General features: G+C 40.8%; 1 protein-coding gene across 1 annotated transcript in view; it reads right to left on the bottom strand.

Moving 5' to 3' along the window:
• Positions 1-7,477: 7,477 nt before the first annotated feature.
• The window catches only part of LOC125303200 (protein FAM110B-like), a 45,331-nt gene continuing 33,003 nt past the window's right edge, over positions 7,478-19,805 (bottom strand). The window contains 3 exon segments of the mRNA XM_048256797.1: positions 7,478-8,973; positions 8,976-10,190; positions 13,401-13,557. Coding sequence (XP_048112754.1) covers positions 8,524-8,973; positions 8,976-9,776 — 1,251 coding nt within the window. The 5' untranslated portion in view covers positions 9,777-10,190; positions 13,401-13,557 and the 3' untranslated portion in view covers positions 7,478-8,523.

Genomic DNA, 19,805 nt, shown 5'->3' with positions numbered 1-19,805 from the left:
AATTACAGTAATGTGTTACTTCTAACAAACCTCCCCCTCTACAGCCTCTTATCATCAAAGGGACTGAGGTGGAGAGGGCTGACAGTTACAGATTCCTGGGACTGCAGGTTACATCTGACCTGAGCTGGACTCATAATATCACAGCCACAGTTAAAAAAAGCCCAGCAAAGGCTCTATTTCATCAGACTGCTCAGGAAAGCTGGTCTGAACCACCGCCCCCTCACCCAGGCCTGCAAAGGGCTGGTAGAGAGCATCCTCACCACAGGCATCACTGTCTGGTATGGTACCACCACACAGGCAGAGAGGAAGGCTCTGCAGAGTCATAAAGATGGCAGAGAGGATCATTGGGACAACACTCCCTCCATGGGCTCTATGTTTGTGCAGCGCTGTCAGAAAAAAAAGCAGAGAGAATCATCAGAGACTCACTCCACCCAGCTCACTCTCTGTTCAGACACAAACACTGCACATACAACCTGAGACACAGCAGAGCGGACAGCAAATAAAGAACCTTGACCTTGACCTTGAACACTATCAAACAATAATCAATCATCAATATACATAATCATCATCCACCAATCATCACATCTCACATTTATGGCATGTTACAATTCCATTTCTTTAACAAAATGTATAAGACATACCATCTCAATAATGTTGCGACAGGATCAGTCAGACAAATTGGTTTAGCATGTTAATGATTTAAGAAACATACACATAATCAATGATCTTCATATTAGTAGGCCTATAGCATGTTTTCTACTCTTGACAAAAGCTCTTATGTGGTTTTTGACCATAGGTTATATTGTGCATCACAACTATATGGACATCACAAAAACTGAATGCATGAGAGGAAGAGACAGGCCTTTAAGGAAAAATCTTTGTCAGGAAAATTCTGTCCTGAATATAAAATTTCTTCAACAGCATGGAACAGCCGTGGGGCAGCAATCTTTCCAAAGATTATACATGGCGGAGCAAGATAGTTTGTTGTAGTTCATGTCTAGAGGCTGGAAATGGGGATCAAGTCCTGTCTGAGAATACTGTTACTGTACTTTGTTCCTGTGCGACGCTAAGTCGCATGCTCATTACGTATATTATGTCATGATAGCATTGTTTTCGGAAAAAGTTTATTATTCAGCCGTAAAGTGAGTTATGAGGCTATGACGCCAATCACACAATGTTGCATTTCCCCAAAAATAGAAAAGGTTCATAAAGGCTTAAAATGCTTCAGTTATAATGTTATTTGATGTCAAAGTGACGCCAAAATTAATAGGGCTCAATTCAATGCTAGCTGGAAGTGGTCTACTCCTAGCCTCAGAGCGCACATAGTGTCTACGCTCTCTGAATGTTCGCCTGACCCCTTGACTACGACTAACTATTTTGATCCGCCATGTATAATCTTTGGTAAAACTCGAAATCAGAGTAGAGTACGTATGGTTTCCAGGCAGTTTAACCCGAGTTTAACTAGGAATCAGCTGATCCTGTGTGAGTTGTTACAGCAATCACGTTCAACTTCGTGCTCAGCTGTGTTAAACTCCAAAAGCTCTGTTTTAAGGAGTACGGTTTCAAAGCACAGCGCAGCTAGTGCAATGCTAACTGACAGACCAATTGGCCCCGTAGGTCTATAAAATGACTGTAACATGAATAAATAATGCCACTGTGGTGACTGATAATTGTTTTTATTTAATTCAAAGGAGTGTTCACATCTATCTGAAAGAGATTTTGATTATGCAGCATATGAACGAAAATAACTGCTCTGTCTGGACATGCATGCACTATGACCTCTCAAATACCATAAAAGTCTAAGACAAAGGGGAATTAAAGTATGCAGTTTACCTTGAAAGTGACAAACTGATAAAAATGTTTGTGAACTCTTTCTAATCTAGATAGGCTATGTGTCAGGCACTTCCTCTAGAAAACATAATTGCTTTACAGATAATTTGAAATGTCAAGGCCTATTATAAGGCAATGCAGGCAGCAGACTTAATTCAAATTTCCAAAATTCATGTGTCCATTATTGATGGCACGAGTGGACTGATTACAATGAATGAATCATCATAGGCATAGCGCCATAGGGATATCCTGGACCTATACCAACTTCCACTCTCATGTCATATTGCTCAATTAGTTCATGATGACAGAGATATGGGACAAATTGATGACATGGTAGGATGTAGGGCCTATACAAGTGAAAAACATACCCATTCATATTGTGCAAAAATAATAATAAAAAAAAAAATCAACATATTCTTTGCTTCTAGGAAAAACTATTAGGGTGTCCTAAGAGTAGGCTATAACTGCACAGTACTTAGGGCTATTACAAAAAAGAATTACAAAAACTATTACAATAAACTAATTACAAAAAATAACTGCAGTTATGGGACAAAAAAGGTTGTCTGAGGTACAATGCCCAAAATACTATATTTCTGAAGTAAAGTGAGTACTGTACTGTACATTTTACCCCTAGGGGATATTCTGGCAAAACATAACATCTCCTTCCACTGCTTTGAGGATGACGTCCAGCTGTATATCCCCCTTAAGGCTGATGGGCAGGCTGCACTCCATCTACTGCGTGACTGTCTTGCTGACATCAAGGCATGGATGGGTGCAAACTTCCTCAACCTTAATGAGAGCAAGACTGAGTTGATTGTTTTTGGCAAAACCTCTCCGGCCTTCTCCACCAATGCCCTGGGCCCCCTTGCCTCTAACATCAGAAATCTGGGCGTGATTTTTGACAGCAAATTCAAGTTTGAACAGCAGGTCAGTGCAGTAGTTAGGAAGAGCTTTCTCCATCTCAGAAACCCTAGCTAAGACCAAAGCCTACCTGCCCCAGAGCGATCTTGAGAGTCATCCATGCCTTCATCACATCACAACTGGACTACTGTTATGCTCTCTACACTGGCATCGATCAATCCCAGCTCCACCGCCTGCAGATGGTTCAGAACTCAGCCGCCCGACTCCTCACCTGCACTAAAAAAAGCGAACATATCACCACAGTTCTGGCTTCACTCCACTGGCTCCCCATCCGCTACCGCATCAATTTCAAACTCCTCTTGTCTGTGTACAAATCTCTCCATGGTCTGGCCCCCACCTACCTGTTTGATCTTCTCCACCACCATTCCCCTTCCAGAGCACTACGGTCAGCAGACCAACTGGGGCTGGAAGTACCCAGGGCCAGGCTGAAAACTAGGGGGGACAGAGCCTTTTCAGTGGCAGCCCCTAGACTCTGGAACTGCCTCCCCCTCCACATCTGTTCAGCTCAGTCTCTGAATGTTTTTAAGTCCCTTTTAAAGACCCACCTCTTTTCACTTGCCTTTGGCTAGTGTCTCCCTTTATGCCCCAGTGTTTAGTTGTAAATGTTCCTTTTTCTGCATTTCTTAATTTATTTTAACTGTAGCCCTTTTTGTTTTTGTGCCTTCCTGTATTTATTTATTGCACTTTACTGTGAAGCACTTTGGTGCGGCTAAGCCGTCTGTAAATGCGCTATATAAATAAAATTGACATTGACATTGACATTTACAGTACAATGTAGTTTCAGTGCCATTTTTATATCCAAAATACTGCATTTTATCATATGAACTGAAAGGAATTAAAATAAAATAAAAAATGTTAAAAATAAAAAAACAGAAGTGTTGAACACTTGAGTGAAGTTTGGACATTTGCTCTACACAATTACACAAACTGGTTGCAGACTCCAAAACTAATGACCACCTTATGTACTGTAAATGTATTAGTGTTGAATGTTATTTTCAACCTGCTAAAAACAAATGTAAAGGTTATAAAGGTTTAGACAGCCAACAGGGCAGACAACTATCCCCATTCCCCGCACAGTGATGTCCCCACATAAAACTTATTCTCTTCTGCCATCATGTGGTCAGACATTGAACCAATGGAGGTAGAGCCATATACCGGCAGCGGCGTGGCTTGATAAGACTAGCCTTCCAAAAATGTTTGTGGGGTAAATCTCTGACCTGGGCATTGTGTTGTGCACACCACTGGTCTACTTTAAACAATAATTTAATGCAGCAATAAGTAAGGAATAATGTATAGAATGCCGGTCATTAGTCATTATTGGGAAAATAAGTCCCAACAGGGTGAACCGGACCCCGACGCGCAGTGGTAGAGCATTATTATGGCAATTGTTTGTTTAGCGCTTGTTCATGCATGTGTTTGTGTGACAGTTTATGACTGTTTGTGTGTGTGTGTGTGACAGTCCTGCCTTTTGTCTCAGCTGAAAGTACATTTCAACATCCATATATCAATTTCTCAACAATTTTGTTTGTGTTGTAAATTTGCAGGGCATTTCTGTAATGTTTCTTTTATTTGAATTTGCACTGTGTCGTATGAATTTGTTGTATGAATTTGCAGCCAATTTTTTAAATGCTGCGCATGTGTTGTCAAATCGATGAATCTGTTTTCTTAAGTTGCTTGTGGATTTCCATGTGTTTTCTTAATACTGTATGCAGTCCGTTTGTACCTGTCGGCCACCATACTTTTAAGCCTCACCATTGAAAATGTAATCTTCAGTTCAATGGTTAGGCTTATTGAAGAAAGTACATGTAGTGTAAATTAATTTAGTTCCCCTAGTTTACCTCTGGCACTAACATGAACTAATAACTAAAAGTACGACTAGACCTAGACAATAAGGTTATAACTTCATTTTATGCACAACTTCACTTGGGGTGTAATATAAAAATAATAAATGGGTGATATGAGGTTCTATCCATAGTAGGATTAATAGGAATAAACAAGAAGAGTAAAATCAGGTCACATTTCATAGGCTGTTACCATCAGTTGATCATTCTGCTGGTATACATGCACATTGACCAATGACTGTAGAAACTGTTTCGAATGTCATTTTGTGTAACCATCACACAACCCAGGACAGTGTAATGTTTCAGTTAATCCTGAGATAAAAGATGCAAGACCTGAGGACCTATAATCTACTCTGAGAAAAGCAGAAGTGCTTTCAAAAGGCCCCATCTAGAATCTTGCATAATTCTTCTGAAAACAAGTCAAGTTTTTAAGGAGATCTACGTTGACCAATCAGTACAATAAGTACTTTATGACCGTCATAGCAGTACTGAACCAATCCTGAGTGCTTTGAGGGCCTAGTTATTGCGGGCGTTGTCCCATGTTTGTTTTTCGTTTTGATCAGTGTTTTTGTTTAATGTTTTCCGTTTTGTCTGTTACCTAAACCTGCCCGTAGCTTAAAAAAAAAAAAAAAAAAAAAAAGTCAGCTCGAGTTTCATTGCCTGAGTCTCACCATCCGCTTGGACACATTACAACTACATTGGGAAAAGGGATCAAGTATGGCAGTAGGGTTGCCATTCTTAGTGAGAGCTCCAAGTGGGCAGGTTAATGATAATTGGGAAAGTAATCAATTTCACATTGAACTTGGAATGGATGTATGTCTATAGGTTATCTATAATGTCCTTTATATTTCAAGAATGGTCTTCTCCTTAATGGTAATCCTGACCATACTCTGAAAATCACCTACACAGTCATTTTGTTCATCAGTTGTTCTACCTTGTACACATCACAAGAAGCCACAATAAAGTTATAAGAGAAAAAAAAAACATTCGAAACAAGAAAGCAGCATTTACCCATAATCCCTAGAGGCAACTCACCAACATCACTCGACATGTGAATTATCATCACCACACAGGCTTATAGAGGACTTTGCAGATAGTATATGAAGGTGCCTCATGGTTGGAACTGATACAAACACCAATCCACTACTATTACCGCTGCTAGATAACAAAAATGTAATGAGCATCTGAGCAATACTGTGCCAACTAAATGACAATATAGCTTCACTCCAAAATACTGTTTGATAATGTTGTTTGGACGTGGGTTAACAGGAAAGAGAAAACATTCAAGTTTGGTTAAACAACAATGAACAGAGTGTAATTTAACATTTTCTCTTTATTTGACAGCAAAGTGCAGTATTTTAAAATAACAGGTTAATAATGTTGAAATTTGGGCATAAATTAACGGCAGAATTTTAGGGTGTATAGTTAAATCGCGATGGTCTTCTTGTCTCAGAGTTTGGCTTGCTTTTTAACTGTGTTTACATAGTGGATGTGCAAACCACACAGCGAGAACAGTAGCCTACATGGGAACTTCCCGTCTTTGCAAATGAGCGCCAGTCTGTCATGAACAAGAATTAATGGATGCACTTGATGACGACATAGTCGTAACCTTATAAACTACAGTTAAGCCAAGGGGACACCATCAGCTTCGCACAGCGAAGGTGTGAATCAACCCCCTTCTTACCCTTGTGTTCAGACATACCCTGACCTAGGTAAACTCCAAACTTAGTACTAGGGGGCTGGTAGGGTCAGACCCCGGTGATTTCTAGGTCAAATAATTCATACTAGGGCTGTCAATCGATTAAAAAAATTAATCTAATTAATTACATACTCTGTGATTAATTAATCTAAATTAATCGCATATATATTTTTTGCTGTGAAAGTATTTTACATATTTAAATTCAAATGAATCATTGAATAATCAGCATTAGTGACATTAAAGTTCAAAAACTCTTTTATTATTATTTTCACTGTTCAAATAATTGCCATAATAATCTATGATATGACCTAATAATATGCTGAGGAAATAAATTCAAAAGTGCTTTGGGAAGAAGTTTTTTTTTCACATACAAGGCATTTCAGGCCACAGATATAACCTAGGGGACACAATGAAAATAAATTAACACTCCCCTCAATGTCAACACTTATTTCTTTGCATTGATGTGCGACTATAGAGTTGATGAACTCCGGTGATATGCAAATTCCTTGCTGCAGACATTGCAGAGGACTTTATTTTCAACACTTTATTTTTTATGAACACCATCAGGCCGTTTTTTAAAGAGTAAATGTTCCAATCAATGATCCAGGCAGCACGTTTTCTTCTCTCTCCTTCATTTTACAGTCTAATTTTTACTGACTAGAACGGCTCGGGCTCAAAGGTCATACGGAATCGATTAATCTGCACTAATTTTTTTATCAGTTATTTTTTCTCAAATTAATTAATCGAAATTAATCACTTATTTTGACAGCCCTAATTCATACATTTGTGTTCACACATACAGACTGCCCCTTTGATGCCCAGAGTATAGCTTATGTCTGAAAGGGGCAGCAGATGTGATACAGACACAACTGAGCAAGCAGAGAAGCGGTTTTTTATCCATTCTTAATCATTTCATTGGAGCAAAACAGGTTAAAGACCTGGAAAGAAGTATATGACCCTCTTAATTGGAGTGTAACCATGGCCCTCTTAACTGAAGTGCATAACTATACTGTACCCTTTGAAACGGCCATTGATTCAAAGAGTACAGTTGCCATTGCCACATGCGGCCATCAACATAACAGTTTCCTTCCAGTCTGTGTTCTGGTCCAGTTCTGCAATTGTATTACAATTTCCATCAGAATCATGTATGTTTTCATTTTCAGTTAGACCACACCACGACTTTAACTTCAGATGGCAAAAGATGGCAAAATTAGCCATTTATTGGAACATAACTAATCATGAGCAATTCTTGATGACTTTTTTTTTAAAGCCACAACTCCAGTTTGAATATACACAACATGTCATTCTTATAACAGTGTTACACAGATTTGATTGTGATCATATTCAAACACACCAAAAATGACATAAGAGACAGATTGAGAGCTATGGATTGAACATAGCAAGTTACTCTTCAGACATTTCTCCTTCCAAACAATGCTGAAATTATATACATGTTCTTACAGCATGTACAACATTCAGAAAAAAAAAGTACCACAAAAACAGTCCTTCATAGGAAATATTATGGGCAACAAAGTGTGAAAAAGTAAAGCACATAAGATAAATGGGTCTCAATGTAACTGAAGTGGTAGCTGTGGGCACAACACAGACTGAGTGCAGCAAAGAGCACAGGATCAGAGCATGAAGCTGAAACATGCTTTTTGCAGTCAATTATGCGCAGTGCATTCCCATATACACACAGTCTATATAGATCGGAGATGAGAGATTCCCAACAAGTGAAAAAGGACAGAATAATCAAGAAACACACTGCAGCTTTGCATTCACACTGATATGGCTTCATTGGCTCAGTGTGCTGGAATCATGAAAATGAGCAATGTACCTAATACAGACCTGCCATTGTCAGACTAAATTTGAGTTATACAAAACCCAAAAGGAAATATCTGTAAAGAGAAAGGAAATAATTGCTGCATTGAAGATTAATGGCAGAAAGAAGGAGCCATTTTTACAGGTCTTGTGTTTTGGTTGACCTAAATCAGCTGCATTACCAGGCCACACATGAAGGAGTTGGAGGTTGTTAAAGAACCATGCAGATTCAAAGGACAACAAATGCACTGAATGCACATATAAGCAACCAAATGTAACAGCAGTCAAACTTTTATAAGGGCTTTTTTGATTAACCCCACCTGGAGGTTCAAGGACAGTGCCCAAGATTGCCAAAAACACAAATAAAGTAAAGGTCAAAGTCTGAAGTCTGGAAAAAGGTTCAGTGTCTCCTCAGACGTGAGAGACCTTCTGAGACTCTCGTGCTTGCTTTATACTATAGAGCCATTTAATGACACGGGCGTTGCGCTCCACAGCCGAGATGCCATAGGGCACACGGTCACCAGCACCATCCTCCTCCTCATCTGTCAGGTCCTCGTTACTGTGCCGTGACTGATCACAGTCAGAGCTGATCATGCTGGCACTGCGGAAGTTGAGTGAGACAATATCAGAGTTGGCACGAGCAAAGCTCTCCACACCTACACTCTCCAGCTCTTCAGGGTCCAGCCCGCAGTAGTTGAAGAAACGTTCCACATCAGCACCGGCCCGAGCATAGCGGTCACTCAGATCTGACTTGGAGCGATGAAGGGAGGGCCGGCGGGCAACAGAGCTGCCAAGCTCCAGCTCCAAGTCTGTATTAGTGGTGGCTAGAGGGAGTGGGAGAGATTCCCTCTCTGTGGAGCTAAGCACATTGTCACAACCAGCCAGGGCCTGGGGTCTGGGTTTGGGGGTAGCGGTGGGGCAGAGCTGCTACTGCTACAGGCTGTGTGCACTGGCTTTCCATTGCAGAGGCGGCGAATGTCCGAGGAGCTATGAGAGGCATGCAGAAGCGAGCAACGCTGCCCCTCCGCTTGTTCTTCCAGCAAACGCCGACTCAGGTTTAAGTTTCCCCCTTGCTGGGGACTACGCCTCCCCTGCAAAGCACCCAACGATGTCCCTGGGACTTTCAGTGACTCAGCAAAGGATCGTCGGCCAAACTCAGAGGACTCCGTTGAGTCTCGATGTGGAGCCCAACTTCGGCTGCCAGGTTTGTGGGCAGCCATTCCTCTGACAGGAGGACCATCAGACGATGAAGAGCTGTTAAGGATGTTCTTGAGGATCTCCAAGTTGAGGTTCTCTCGCTTGGCGGTGGTGGCACAGGTGTCTGATTTGGCGTTGTTGTTTGAGGCCTTGAGGCTGGTGCTGCTCATACCACCACCACCACCACCACCGGAGCTCCGCTTGACAGGTGCAGGGCAAACTGGCGGTTTAGCCAAGACAGAGGGCTTGATCGGTTCCTGCTTGGCGTTTATCACTTCCTGACTCTTGACGTACTTGGCCTTGTCAGCCTCAAGCCGTTCTACAGCACTCAGACGTTTGGGGTTGGGCTCAGTCTGCCTGCGGAAGTAGTCAGGCCCTTTGTTGAGGATGCGTAGTGGTACGGCTGAGGCGTAGGCTGCCCCCTGGCTGGCGGACTTGCCGTCAGGCTGCAGTGTCTCAGTGGGCATAGCGTCAGCACGAAGGTGGGGGTGGGCTGGTCTCCCAATGGCCGCCGTGATGGGTGAAGGGGCTGTGAGCTGTGCACCACAGGCACAAACATCAAGCCAGGGAATGACAGAGCATCGGGGGCGTCTCTAGCTGTCAGCAGCAGGGCCTCATGTCCTCTGAAGTCAAAGCTCCATACACTCCAGAGCCTCAACCTCCCCTAGCACCCCAATTTGGGTCTGTAGAAATAAATAGTATAGTAGTAGAAGAGGAGAAAAGGGAGGGAAAGGAGGGCACTGAGCTGAGGTCAGCTTCAACAATGCTGTGCTGAGCACATCTCAGCACAGAGAGAGAATGTGGGATGGTATGTGGGTGGATGAGGAGTTGGCCGGCGTAGTCTATCTCCTCCTGTGTTCCTGGACGACGGCCAAGTGGATCTGTAACACAGGAGAAAAAAGGACCAACCTTGTCAACGGATCTTGTGACATTACATTCCTAGCAACAATAGTCGGGCTGCTGACCAGTGGAAGAGAAAAACACACACACACACACACTTCTTTCTAATGGCATACTTATGTTTGCAAATTCTGATTTTTAATTGACGTTTTGTTTTGCCCACATAAGGTAGCCCACAAGGACACATCAATAAATGGACAAACAAATTAGGTTTATCAGGCAATTCTGCCTTTTATTTTAAACATCCTGTGTGTGTTTGGATGTGTAAATGATTTTTCTGTGAGCATGCAATTGCATACTACACAATGAAAGCACTTGTGGTATTTTGAAAGAAAAACATGGCAAACTTGGTGCAGGAAGATATGACTGCACCAGGCAATCTCTCAAATTGGATGCTCTTAAGTAGCAAAACCACAGGGGATCTTGAAAAGCCTGACCAATGGTTGGGTCGCTGCTTAAAATATGCCAATGACGTTGAACGATATGTTTTCTTCTTCACCTTTATTTATTCAGGGGGGTCAGTTGAGAGCAAGCTCTCTTTTCCAATGACGCCCTGATTACATACACAATATACAACAACAATATAAACCAACAATCATAGTTCACACTAAACAGTCTGCACAACACCGGTAATAAGGTTTCTAAAACATTCCAAGGAAACCAAAGTTTCCATTGTCAGCGCATGTTGCAAATCATTCCATTTTTTTGGCAGCATAAAATTCAAAAGCTGTTTTTCCTAATTCCGTTCTAACATGAGGGACAGTCAAGGTCAGGACATTTTGTGAACGAGTGCGCAGATTGCGCAGTTTTAATTAGTTGGATATGTGTCCATAAGTAGACACAAAAGTGATTGGGGTGTTTGTGTTTGTAGTCGGTCTACCGGTCATTAAGTTTGTGCGTTGGATATTGCACCTGCTCAAGACAACCCTGCAATAATGTATGATCATATCCCCTGTCCGCAAATCTTTGGCATAGCTTGTCTTTCAAATGTCTTTTTGCGGTCACAGATGCGGCGTACCCTTACTAATTGACTACATGGTAAACTATGTTTCAGTGACAGCAGATGAAAGCTCTGGTAATCCAGAAACGCATTATGGTCCGTGTCTTTTCGCTAAATTTCATCCCATTTTGTCCCATTTTTTTAACCAATACATCCAAAAAGCCCAAGACTATGGTCAGAGTCCAAGGTAAATTGAATGGAAGGCAATCTAGTAATGACATAATCATTAAAAGCATCCAACTCCTCCTTTCTTCCTCTCCATATAAAACATACATCATCAATATACCTGTACCACACATTCAGATGTGTTTGAATGGATTATCTGAGTAGATAAAATCCTGCTCAAAGTTTTCCATAAACAAGTTGGAATAATTGGGTACCATTGGCAAACCCATTGCACGTCCCTGTATCTGCAGGTAGAATCTGTTCTGGAACAATAAATCAATTTAGGTCAAGACATCATTAGCCAATGAGATCAAAAAGTCAGTGTGCGGCACTTGGTGTGTGTGTCTGTAGATGCTAAACCCACTGTGTGTGGAATATTTGTGTATAACCTCGTCACATCTATATTGGATATAAAACTAATCTGAGGTACCTGTCTAGTTTTATTCTATAAATGTATAGACGTTAGTGGCACACGCTATCAATGCTTCCATGTACTACGCATGGTTGTCAACATCGCAAAAGCGACGGGTAGCCCATCATTTTCAACAACTTGGTGGAAAGGTGTAGCATAGGCTAAGGAAAATCAATTAATTTCTGTAGCTAATCCTACAAAAAGGGAACTTCAAAGTATTTCCCATATCATAGCTCGCAACAACAGCAAAAATGAAACTTGGAGAGTGGATGTCTCACCGCGGAGTCTCCGCTGTTAGATGCGCACTCAATTGCAATTTGACAACAATGTCAATTCAATCAATAGCCTAATAAAATAAACAATGAAAATGAGGGGGAAAAAGCAATAATAAACAATAATGTCCATTCAATCAATGATAATATTTGTAAAATAAACCTGTTAAACAGTATCAGGGGATGGAATATATAACATTCACACCCAATTGTTGTCATAGCTCATAATTTTAAAAGAAACTATGCCCAGTATCTTGACAAGGAAAAGTCCAAACTACTTGAAATTTGAGACAGAATGGTATGAACATCATTTGGAAGCCTGCCTTTTTAAAAGATGGCTACATTTACCTACATTTCCAAACGTATTGACAATTTTATCAAACCAATGCCATGTTTAGGGATATTGAACGGATATTGTTTTATTCTAAAAATAAACATGACCTAACTGGATTGTGTAAGACTACACTGCACTCACACCTTGAAAGACAAAATAATGTTTGTTTCAGAGCATTTCTGTTGTCAGCTGTTATACTTTGAGAACGTATCACTATGTACAGCATAATCTTTCCTATGTTTTGAAGATTTAAATAACTTAGGCATTATCTCACAGCATCAGCTGCATTCCATATTTGTTTATTTATCGCTGGGGAAAATAAATAGGTGTGAAAATACACCTAAATCTAATTCCAAATCAGATGAGAGATTAGTCAGAGACTACACTTTACTAGACAAACCATGTTGGCATCTTCAGACATTTCCCCATTTAACTCAAAACACATGGTCACAAAGTCACATGGCACAAAAAAACAAAGAGAAAGTTTGTGAGAAATGAAACACAGGGTATTGCACAACAGAAGCACCTGGTTATTTGAAATACACCACACACACTGAGAGTAGGCTTTTCTAAACCCGTCTTAAATTAAATAAAGATTCTACTTCCACCAAAAGGCATGGAGACAGCATTAAAATGATAACTACTCTGTTGTGCATATTTGGGTCTGATTACCTGTTTTTAAATAGTCTGGAGTAAGGATAAACATACTGAATTCTGTATTGTGTCAGCATGAGTGGACATCATATGGATACAAATGAGTGTGTGCATTTGCGTTTGTGAGAAAGTGAGATATTGTAATTAATCAGCCATTTTAAACCACAGCAGAGACAAGATCTCAGGGAGAACAGCTCATGGCTTCATGATGTGCAAAACCAACCACCTGTATGTGTGTGCGTGTGTATCTGCAGGTGCTTGTTACAATTTGAGACAACCTACTGGACAGTTAGGCTAAATTATTTTACCTGCAATCGAAGGATAGGTAGGTTGATTTGAGACATGGATTCATACCTGTAGCAAAATGTGAGCTGTTCCTCAAGCACTGATCTGCTGTTGAAATGTTTTAAGTGAGATAGTTGAAGTACTCATGCTTTAGATAATTCAAAGTTACTTCCCTCTAATCCCCCTTTCTCATCAAGCTGCTGGAGGCTATCAGTAGGGGTGATGCCTGCAGAAGAAAAATAAATATATTCAGAGAGGGCAAGCTATGCCTTCACACAAACTCACAAAAGTGGACAGTGACACTGTGCACAGGACTTTTGTGACTTTTTCCTTCACTCTGATAAAAAAACAGCCTTGTCTGGTAAAAACAATCAAAGGCAAGTCAGAGTATCTAATTGGATCAGATAAAAACAACCAAAACAGTGTTTACTGATCAAATTGACCTCAATTGCAGTCAGATTTTGTATGACACAGTGTGGCCTTTGTGTTCTCACCAGGAGTTCACAGAATTTTCAGTTCTATATACTGCCCTGTGCAGTTATGGCAACTGCAAGATTGCATAACATATCAATGAGCGGGGACATGGCTGTGATGTTTATTTGTGCAATAGAGCCTTCCTTCTTTATCACTTCTTTATCTTGACTAAATAATCAGTAAGATAGAACTAGAGAACAGTATTCCAGAGAGAGATTACACTAAAAGCTAGTGGTAAAGCTAGTCAGAAAACCTGTGGAAATGACTGATTCAGGTGTCTCTTGATTCAGGGCCCTTGTGTCGTGGTCATTTTATGAGGGGCTAGCCTCATTGACTAGGCACAAGCCATAATGCCTACAAAAGACAGAATAGAACTTCTGTAATACTTCTGGAACTTCATGTCCACACCCATACTGTAGAAGAACAATACCAGAGGGGTATTTCACAAAGGCAGAATTAACACATCCAAGATAAGTGATAAAGCGAGGTTTGACATAGCGCTGTCTGGTCATCCTAGCTCAACTCATTTCACTAACACCAATCCAGGATGAGTAGGAGCGACTATGTCAAGCCAGGTGTAAGTAATTCAGGGTGTGTGCGCGTTCTCGTTTCTGCTCCAAAGAGCCCACGGTTAGAATAAAAAAAATGGCCGAAAATAGCGTCATTCACACAATGTTAACAACCGCTTTTGATACACCAACAATGAAGTAAAGTTTTCCTTTTTTGAATGGGGATTCATGGCTATTTCTGTAAAAGAGCAGGAGTAGGTGTGGTAGACCAACTGAATGCCAATGTACGTATGCACCCACGTGTGATTGCTTCCTTATTTCGGCACGCAACGTCATCAAGAAAGCACTTGCCACTGCAAAGATGCACATGTACAACTCTGTATACCTTTATATTGGCTTTATAACCGAATTCGTTGAAAACACCTTTGAAAAATTGCTCCTCCATTTCCGATCGACTACTAAGCTTACAGTAGGCTATTCATCAAATGTCTATCAACAAAAGAAGCAAACAACGAGTATGTTAATAATTATAAGGCTATCACAATTAAAATAATAACCATATGGTAGTAGGCAGACAATCTGTTGTGTTTTGCAAGGAAATACATGTATTAAATAGTTTATAAATGGAATATAGCTCCTTAAAAATTCACACGGAGGTCTGATTTGAATGACTATCTGAACCAATAAGACAACATAATTACTATTAGAATTAACTACGCCTGTCTGTTAGCCTGGTCGGGACCAGGCAAGGTGCAGAGAATAAATCCCCATGTGCCAACTCTTTTATGAAACCAAGTCAAGGCTAAATTCATCCAGGATCAGAGCTTAACCCTTAGAACCCTAGACTGTTTTAAGGGCATTTTCACTATCTTTAGTTAAAAGGATTTATCCTGGTCATTGTAAGTGCCATACACTAGATAGAAAAAAACAAAAAAAACTAGGCTACCCAAGCCTCATGCCACAATTCCATATATTAATACTTGCCTTGATTTCATTTTGATTTTTAAATAATAAAAATACAAAAAGCGTATTATAAAAATTCTTATATTTTATCTCACCACTGCAAGATGGCAGCTCGACTTGCCTTACATGTGTGTGTAGAGCAAACTGTCCTGAATCTGGCAAGATCATTGCCATGGTGGAGGGATTCTCTGGGGCTGAGCAATTTACAGACATATGTGGTGTGCGCCTTACAGAAATAAATGGCATTATTTTTTATTTAGTGATGAAAAGTGACCTTTCTGCGCTCCATATCTGTGACACGAACTGATCTGACCTGACTTGACCCCTGACTTGACCACTCATAATGATTCTCTACAACAACTTTTTACTGCATTGCCATGTGCAAAGTAAAGGCAAAAAAGGTGTTTCTTTGTTGAACAAATTGGGATGCAATGTGAGCCTAGCCTGGCTAGCGCCACCACTTCTCAATGAGACGTGGTCTGGGAACCAAACGTTAATTTTCTCGTATTTGAAAAAAATGCCCAGATCCGTTTATTGGGTGCCACGGATGTCTATCAAATGCGTCTGCATGCATCATCGTCTTGCTTCATGTGATTGGTTCCCTATCTCAGTCTCCAGGCTGCCTTAGCAGCGTGAATCAAATTGCGCGCAAGGCAGCATGGGAACACCCAGGCTAATGTGAGCCTTGAATTGGATGCCATGCAGGAATTTACTAGGATCTCAAAACCGGATTGTGAATGCTTTGCCAAAGAGAAACACACAATAACATTGGATTATAAACATGCTTTGCCACAAAAACAGACAAAAACGTGGGGTAAGTCCAGCTATATGAAGTTATTATTTTGCTGTCACTTCGTCTGTTTTATAACCCAGAAGGATGTATAAATGTAAAATGTACAATGTACAAATGATAACTCGGTGTCTCCTCTTTCATTTGATATGTGTGGCATATCTATTCGATCACGGGTCTGCGAGTAATTCAAACGAGAGTAATGGGTGTGCAGATGAAGATCAGATGAAATTTGTGACCTGTGAAAACTTTTTAGTGTTTTGGATTAAATCAAATATGGCTGTCGAATCAATTAAGTTGATGTCACAAGTGTGCATGTGTCAGCCTAAGGACCTCCCACAGTATTACCAGACACCACCAGTAAATTTTAATTCCAAACACATCAACAGGCCAAAATGCAGTTTTGGTAATTGCAGTGCCCAGGGTCAGAGGTCACCAACATGTTTGAGCATCCTAATGAGGTAATGAGTGTATGTAATAAGTTTGGTTATAATACATGAAAGATATGACCTCGATTGGCTGTCATGGGTGAACACTTTTGAAAATGGCTCCAGAAAGTAATGCATGTGTTAGGCATGGTCTGAAGATATTGTGTGTCAAGTTTGGTGACGATCGGACAAAATTTGTGACCTGAGAAAAATTAGTTTCACTTTTGATAAAATCCAATATGGCGGAAAATCCATCATGGCGGAAATTGGCTGTTACAGGTGAACGGTTTTAGATATGGCTACAAAAAGCACAACTTTTGTGAGGCTTGGTCTGAAGATCACGTGTGTCAAGTTTGGTGAAGATCAGATGAAATTTGTGACCTGCTAAAACTTTTTAGTGATTTAATCCAATATGGCGGCCGAATCAATTACGTTGATATCACAAGGACCTCCCACAGTATTACCAGACACCACTATTAAGTTTAAATTCCAAACACATAAACAGCTATAGGCCAAAATGTATTTTTGCTAATTACAGCGCCCCTGAATGTCTAGTGGTAGACATCTGACTCATTAACCATCAGCACTGGTGCTCCCCAAGGCTGTGTTTTGAGTCCACTGCTGTACAACATCTACACACATGACTGCAAAGCCAACAGTAGTCATACCTCCATCATCAAGTTTGCAGATGACACAGTGATCTTGGGCCTGATTAGTAACAACAATGAACAGCTCTACTTGGATCAGGTTGATGAGGTGGCACAGTGGTGTCAATCTAACAGCTTGACCAAGGAAATGGTAGTGGATTACAGAAGGCAGCAGCAGAACTACAGTTACACCCCACTAATGATCAGCGGGCAACCTGTAGAGAGAGTCACAAGTTTTAAATACCTTGGTGTCCACATTACTGAAGACCTAACATGGACTGTTAACACTCAATATGTTCTGAAGAAGTCCAGACAACGACACTACTTCCTTCGTCAGCTAAGGAAATTCAAAGTTTCTACATCCATCATGAAGGCCTTCTACACTTCAGCGGTTGAGAGTGTTCTAACTGGTTGCATCATCACCTGGTATGGGAACTCCACAGTTAGAGATTGTAGTACTCTGCAGAGAGTAGTGCGCTCAGCTGAACGTACTATAAGAACTCAACTCCCTGCTCTACAAGATATCTATTCCAGAAGAGTACTCCTAAGAGCCCAAAAGATTCTGAAGGACTCTTCTCATCCTAACAATGGATTATTCCTACCGCTGAAATCAAGAAGACGCCTATGTAGTCTTTGTTGAATTTCCCCTGGGGATCAATAAAGTATCTATCTATCTATCTATCTATCTAGTCACAAAGCCAGAACTGAGAGACTCAGGAGAAGTTTTTATCCCCAGGCCATCCGAACTCTGAACTCACACTATACTGACTTTGCACACATTCACTCCTCAGCACTCTGAAACATTTCCCAACTCTGAACTCACACTATACTGACTTTGCACTCATTCACTCCTCTGCACTCATGACCCCCCCCCCACACACACACACACACACACACACCTACAAGACTTTTAGCACTTTTACATCCCTCACCCTATGCTATAGACCTTTTATTTATTTTCTTATTTCATCACACGTCAAAACACACACACACACACATATCTGACTTTCTCCAACTTTTGCACATCTCCATAGAACTTTTTATTTATTATTTTTGATTTCTCCTCCATCTACCCATGTCCTTGATTGCCTAGCCTTTCTGCATGAGTGCATGTAATAAGTTTGTTTTTTTTATCCATGGAAGGGTTGCTGAGATAAGAGCTCACTTCCTGTTTGGTGGCTTTACCGCCAATTTCGATTGAACAGGCAGAAGGTTTTAGAGACAAAAAGCATGACTGTTGTGAGGCTGGGTCTGAAGATCATGTGTGTCAAGTTTGGTGTTGATCGGACAAAATTTGTGACCTGTGAAAATCTAGTTTCACTTTTGCTAAAATCCAATATGCCGGAAAATCCATCATGGCGGAAATCGACGTCATAGGGTGTGTTGACGTCATAGGGCTCGACGTCATAGGGCTCCTTCGTAAGGATTACAACGATCTCTCATTTTTGAAAATCAGGCCAACAGGTCAAAAATTACGTGCATGAACGCACGTCCAACTTTGGCCTGTTGGTGCCGCTAGAGCGCTTGAGGTGCCGACACAAAACTTGGTGAAATTAACCATGGGACTGTCCTCAATCAGTGTGTCAAATTTCACAACCTTTTACCAGACGGTTCTATGGGCGGTCATAGTCTCCCATGGCAGAAGCGCAATAGGATTATGTACAAACACCATGGGTGCCTATGCAGCCTCGCTGCTTGGTCCCCAATAATAGGAAAACGTAGAAACACAATGGGGCTTCGCAGCTTCACCCCCAATTACAATCTTTCTCCAAATAGAGCCTAAATTCTGATGGGCACCGTTCTAAAGAGAAGTTTCTGAGCAATGCCAGCATCCCTCAGTGCAACTCAGTATGAAAGACTATTTATAACTGAGCTTCCTGGCAGTCCCACACCCACCCACAGTGCCTCACCTTGTGCTGCTCAATGTAGAGGCTTCCAGCAAGCCTTGGATTTGTTTAATATGAATAAGGTTAAACCTTATAACTAAACTGGGCATTATCACACATTCTCAAGTGTAATAGTTGCCAATGCACAAATAAATGCTGAAAAGTCCCACTTTAGTTAGGAAAACTGTTAAGGAAATTAAAAAAAAAAAAAAATCAACCATCAATGAAAGATCAACCATCAATTAAATTAAAACCGGCCACCACACATTAAATGTTCTATGTTGTACTATTTAAATTAATAGTAATTAATTAACTCACTCAGCCTTTCCTCGCTCTCTCGTAACGAACCCGCTGCGCCGCTGCCCCTCTTCTGCATGTGCATTTAACAAAACATTAAGGATTGCTGTTGCCACACAGAAGCATTGCATAGAAAATGGCGGGCTAAATTGCTATCAAGTCCGCTTAGCCTCGTGACCATGCTGCGCAAATACAGTTATGTTTAGAATAATAGCAATGTGTTTTAAAAAAAATGAATAAAGCTCAAAATCCTTAGAATACAGTAGCTGTTAATTCCATATCAATGCATTGGGAACCATTGGGAATACCTTTACAGAAAGTGAAGAAAAAGAAATGTTAGGCCAGGGGTGTCAAACATAAGGCCCGGGGGCCGGATCAGGCCTGCCAGCAGGTTTCATATGGCCCCCCAGATGTTTTAGGTAGGAAGGGAAAATTAGAAAAAATGATCACATCCAATTGTCTTCAACAATGTGTAATAGG

This window comes from Alosa alosa, chromosome 1 (genome assembly GCF_017589495.1).
Source record: "Alosa alosa isolate M-15738 ecotype Scorff River chromosome 1, AALO_Geno_1.1, whole genome shotgun sequence".
In the NCBI taxonomy this organism is placed as follows: domain Eukaryota; kingdom Metazoa; phylum Chordata; class Actinopteri; order Clupeiformes; family Clupeidae; genus Alosa; species Alosa alosa.
This window is presented reverse-complemented; position numbering and strand designations above follow the sequence as displayed.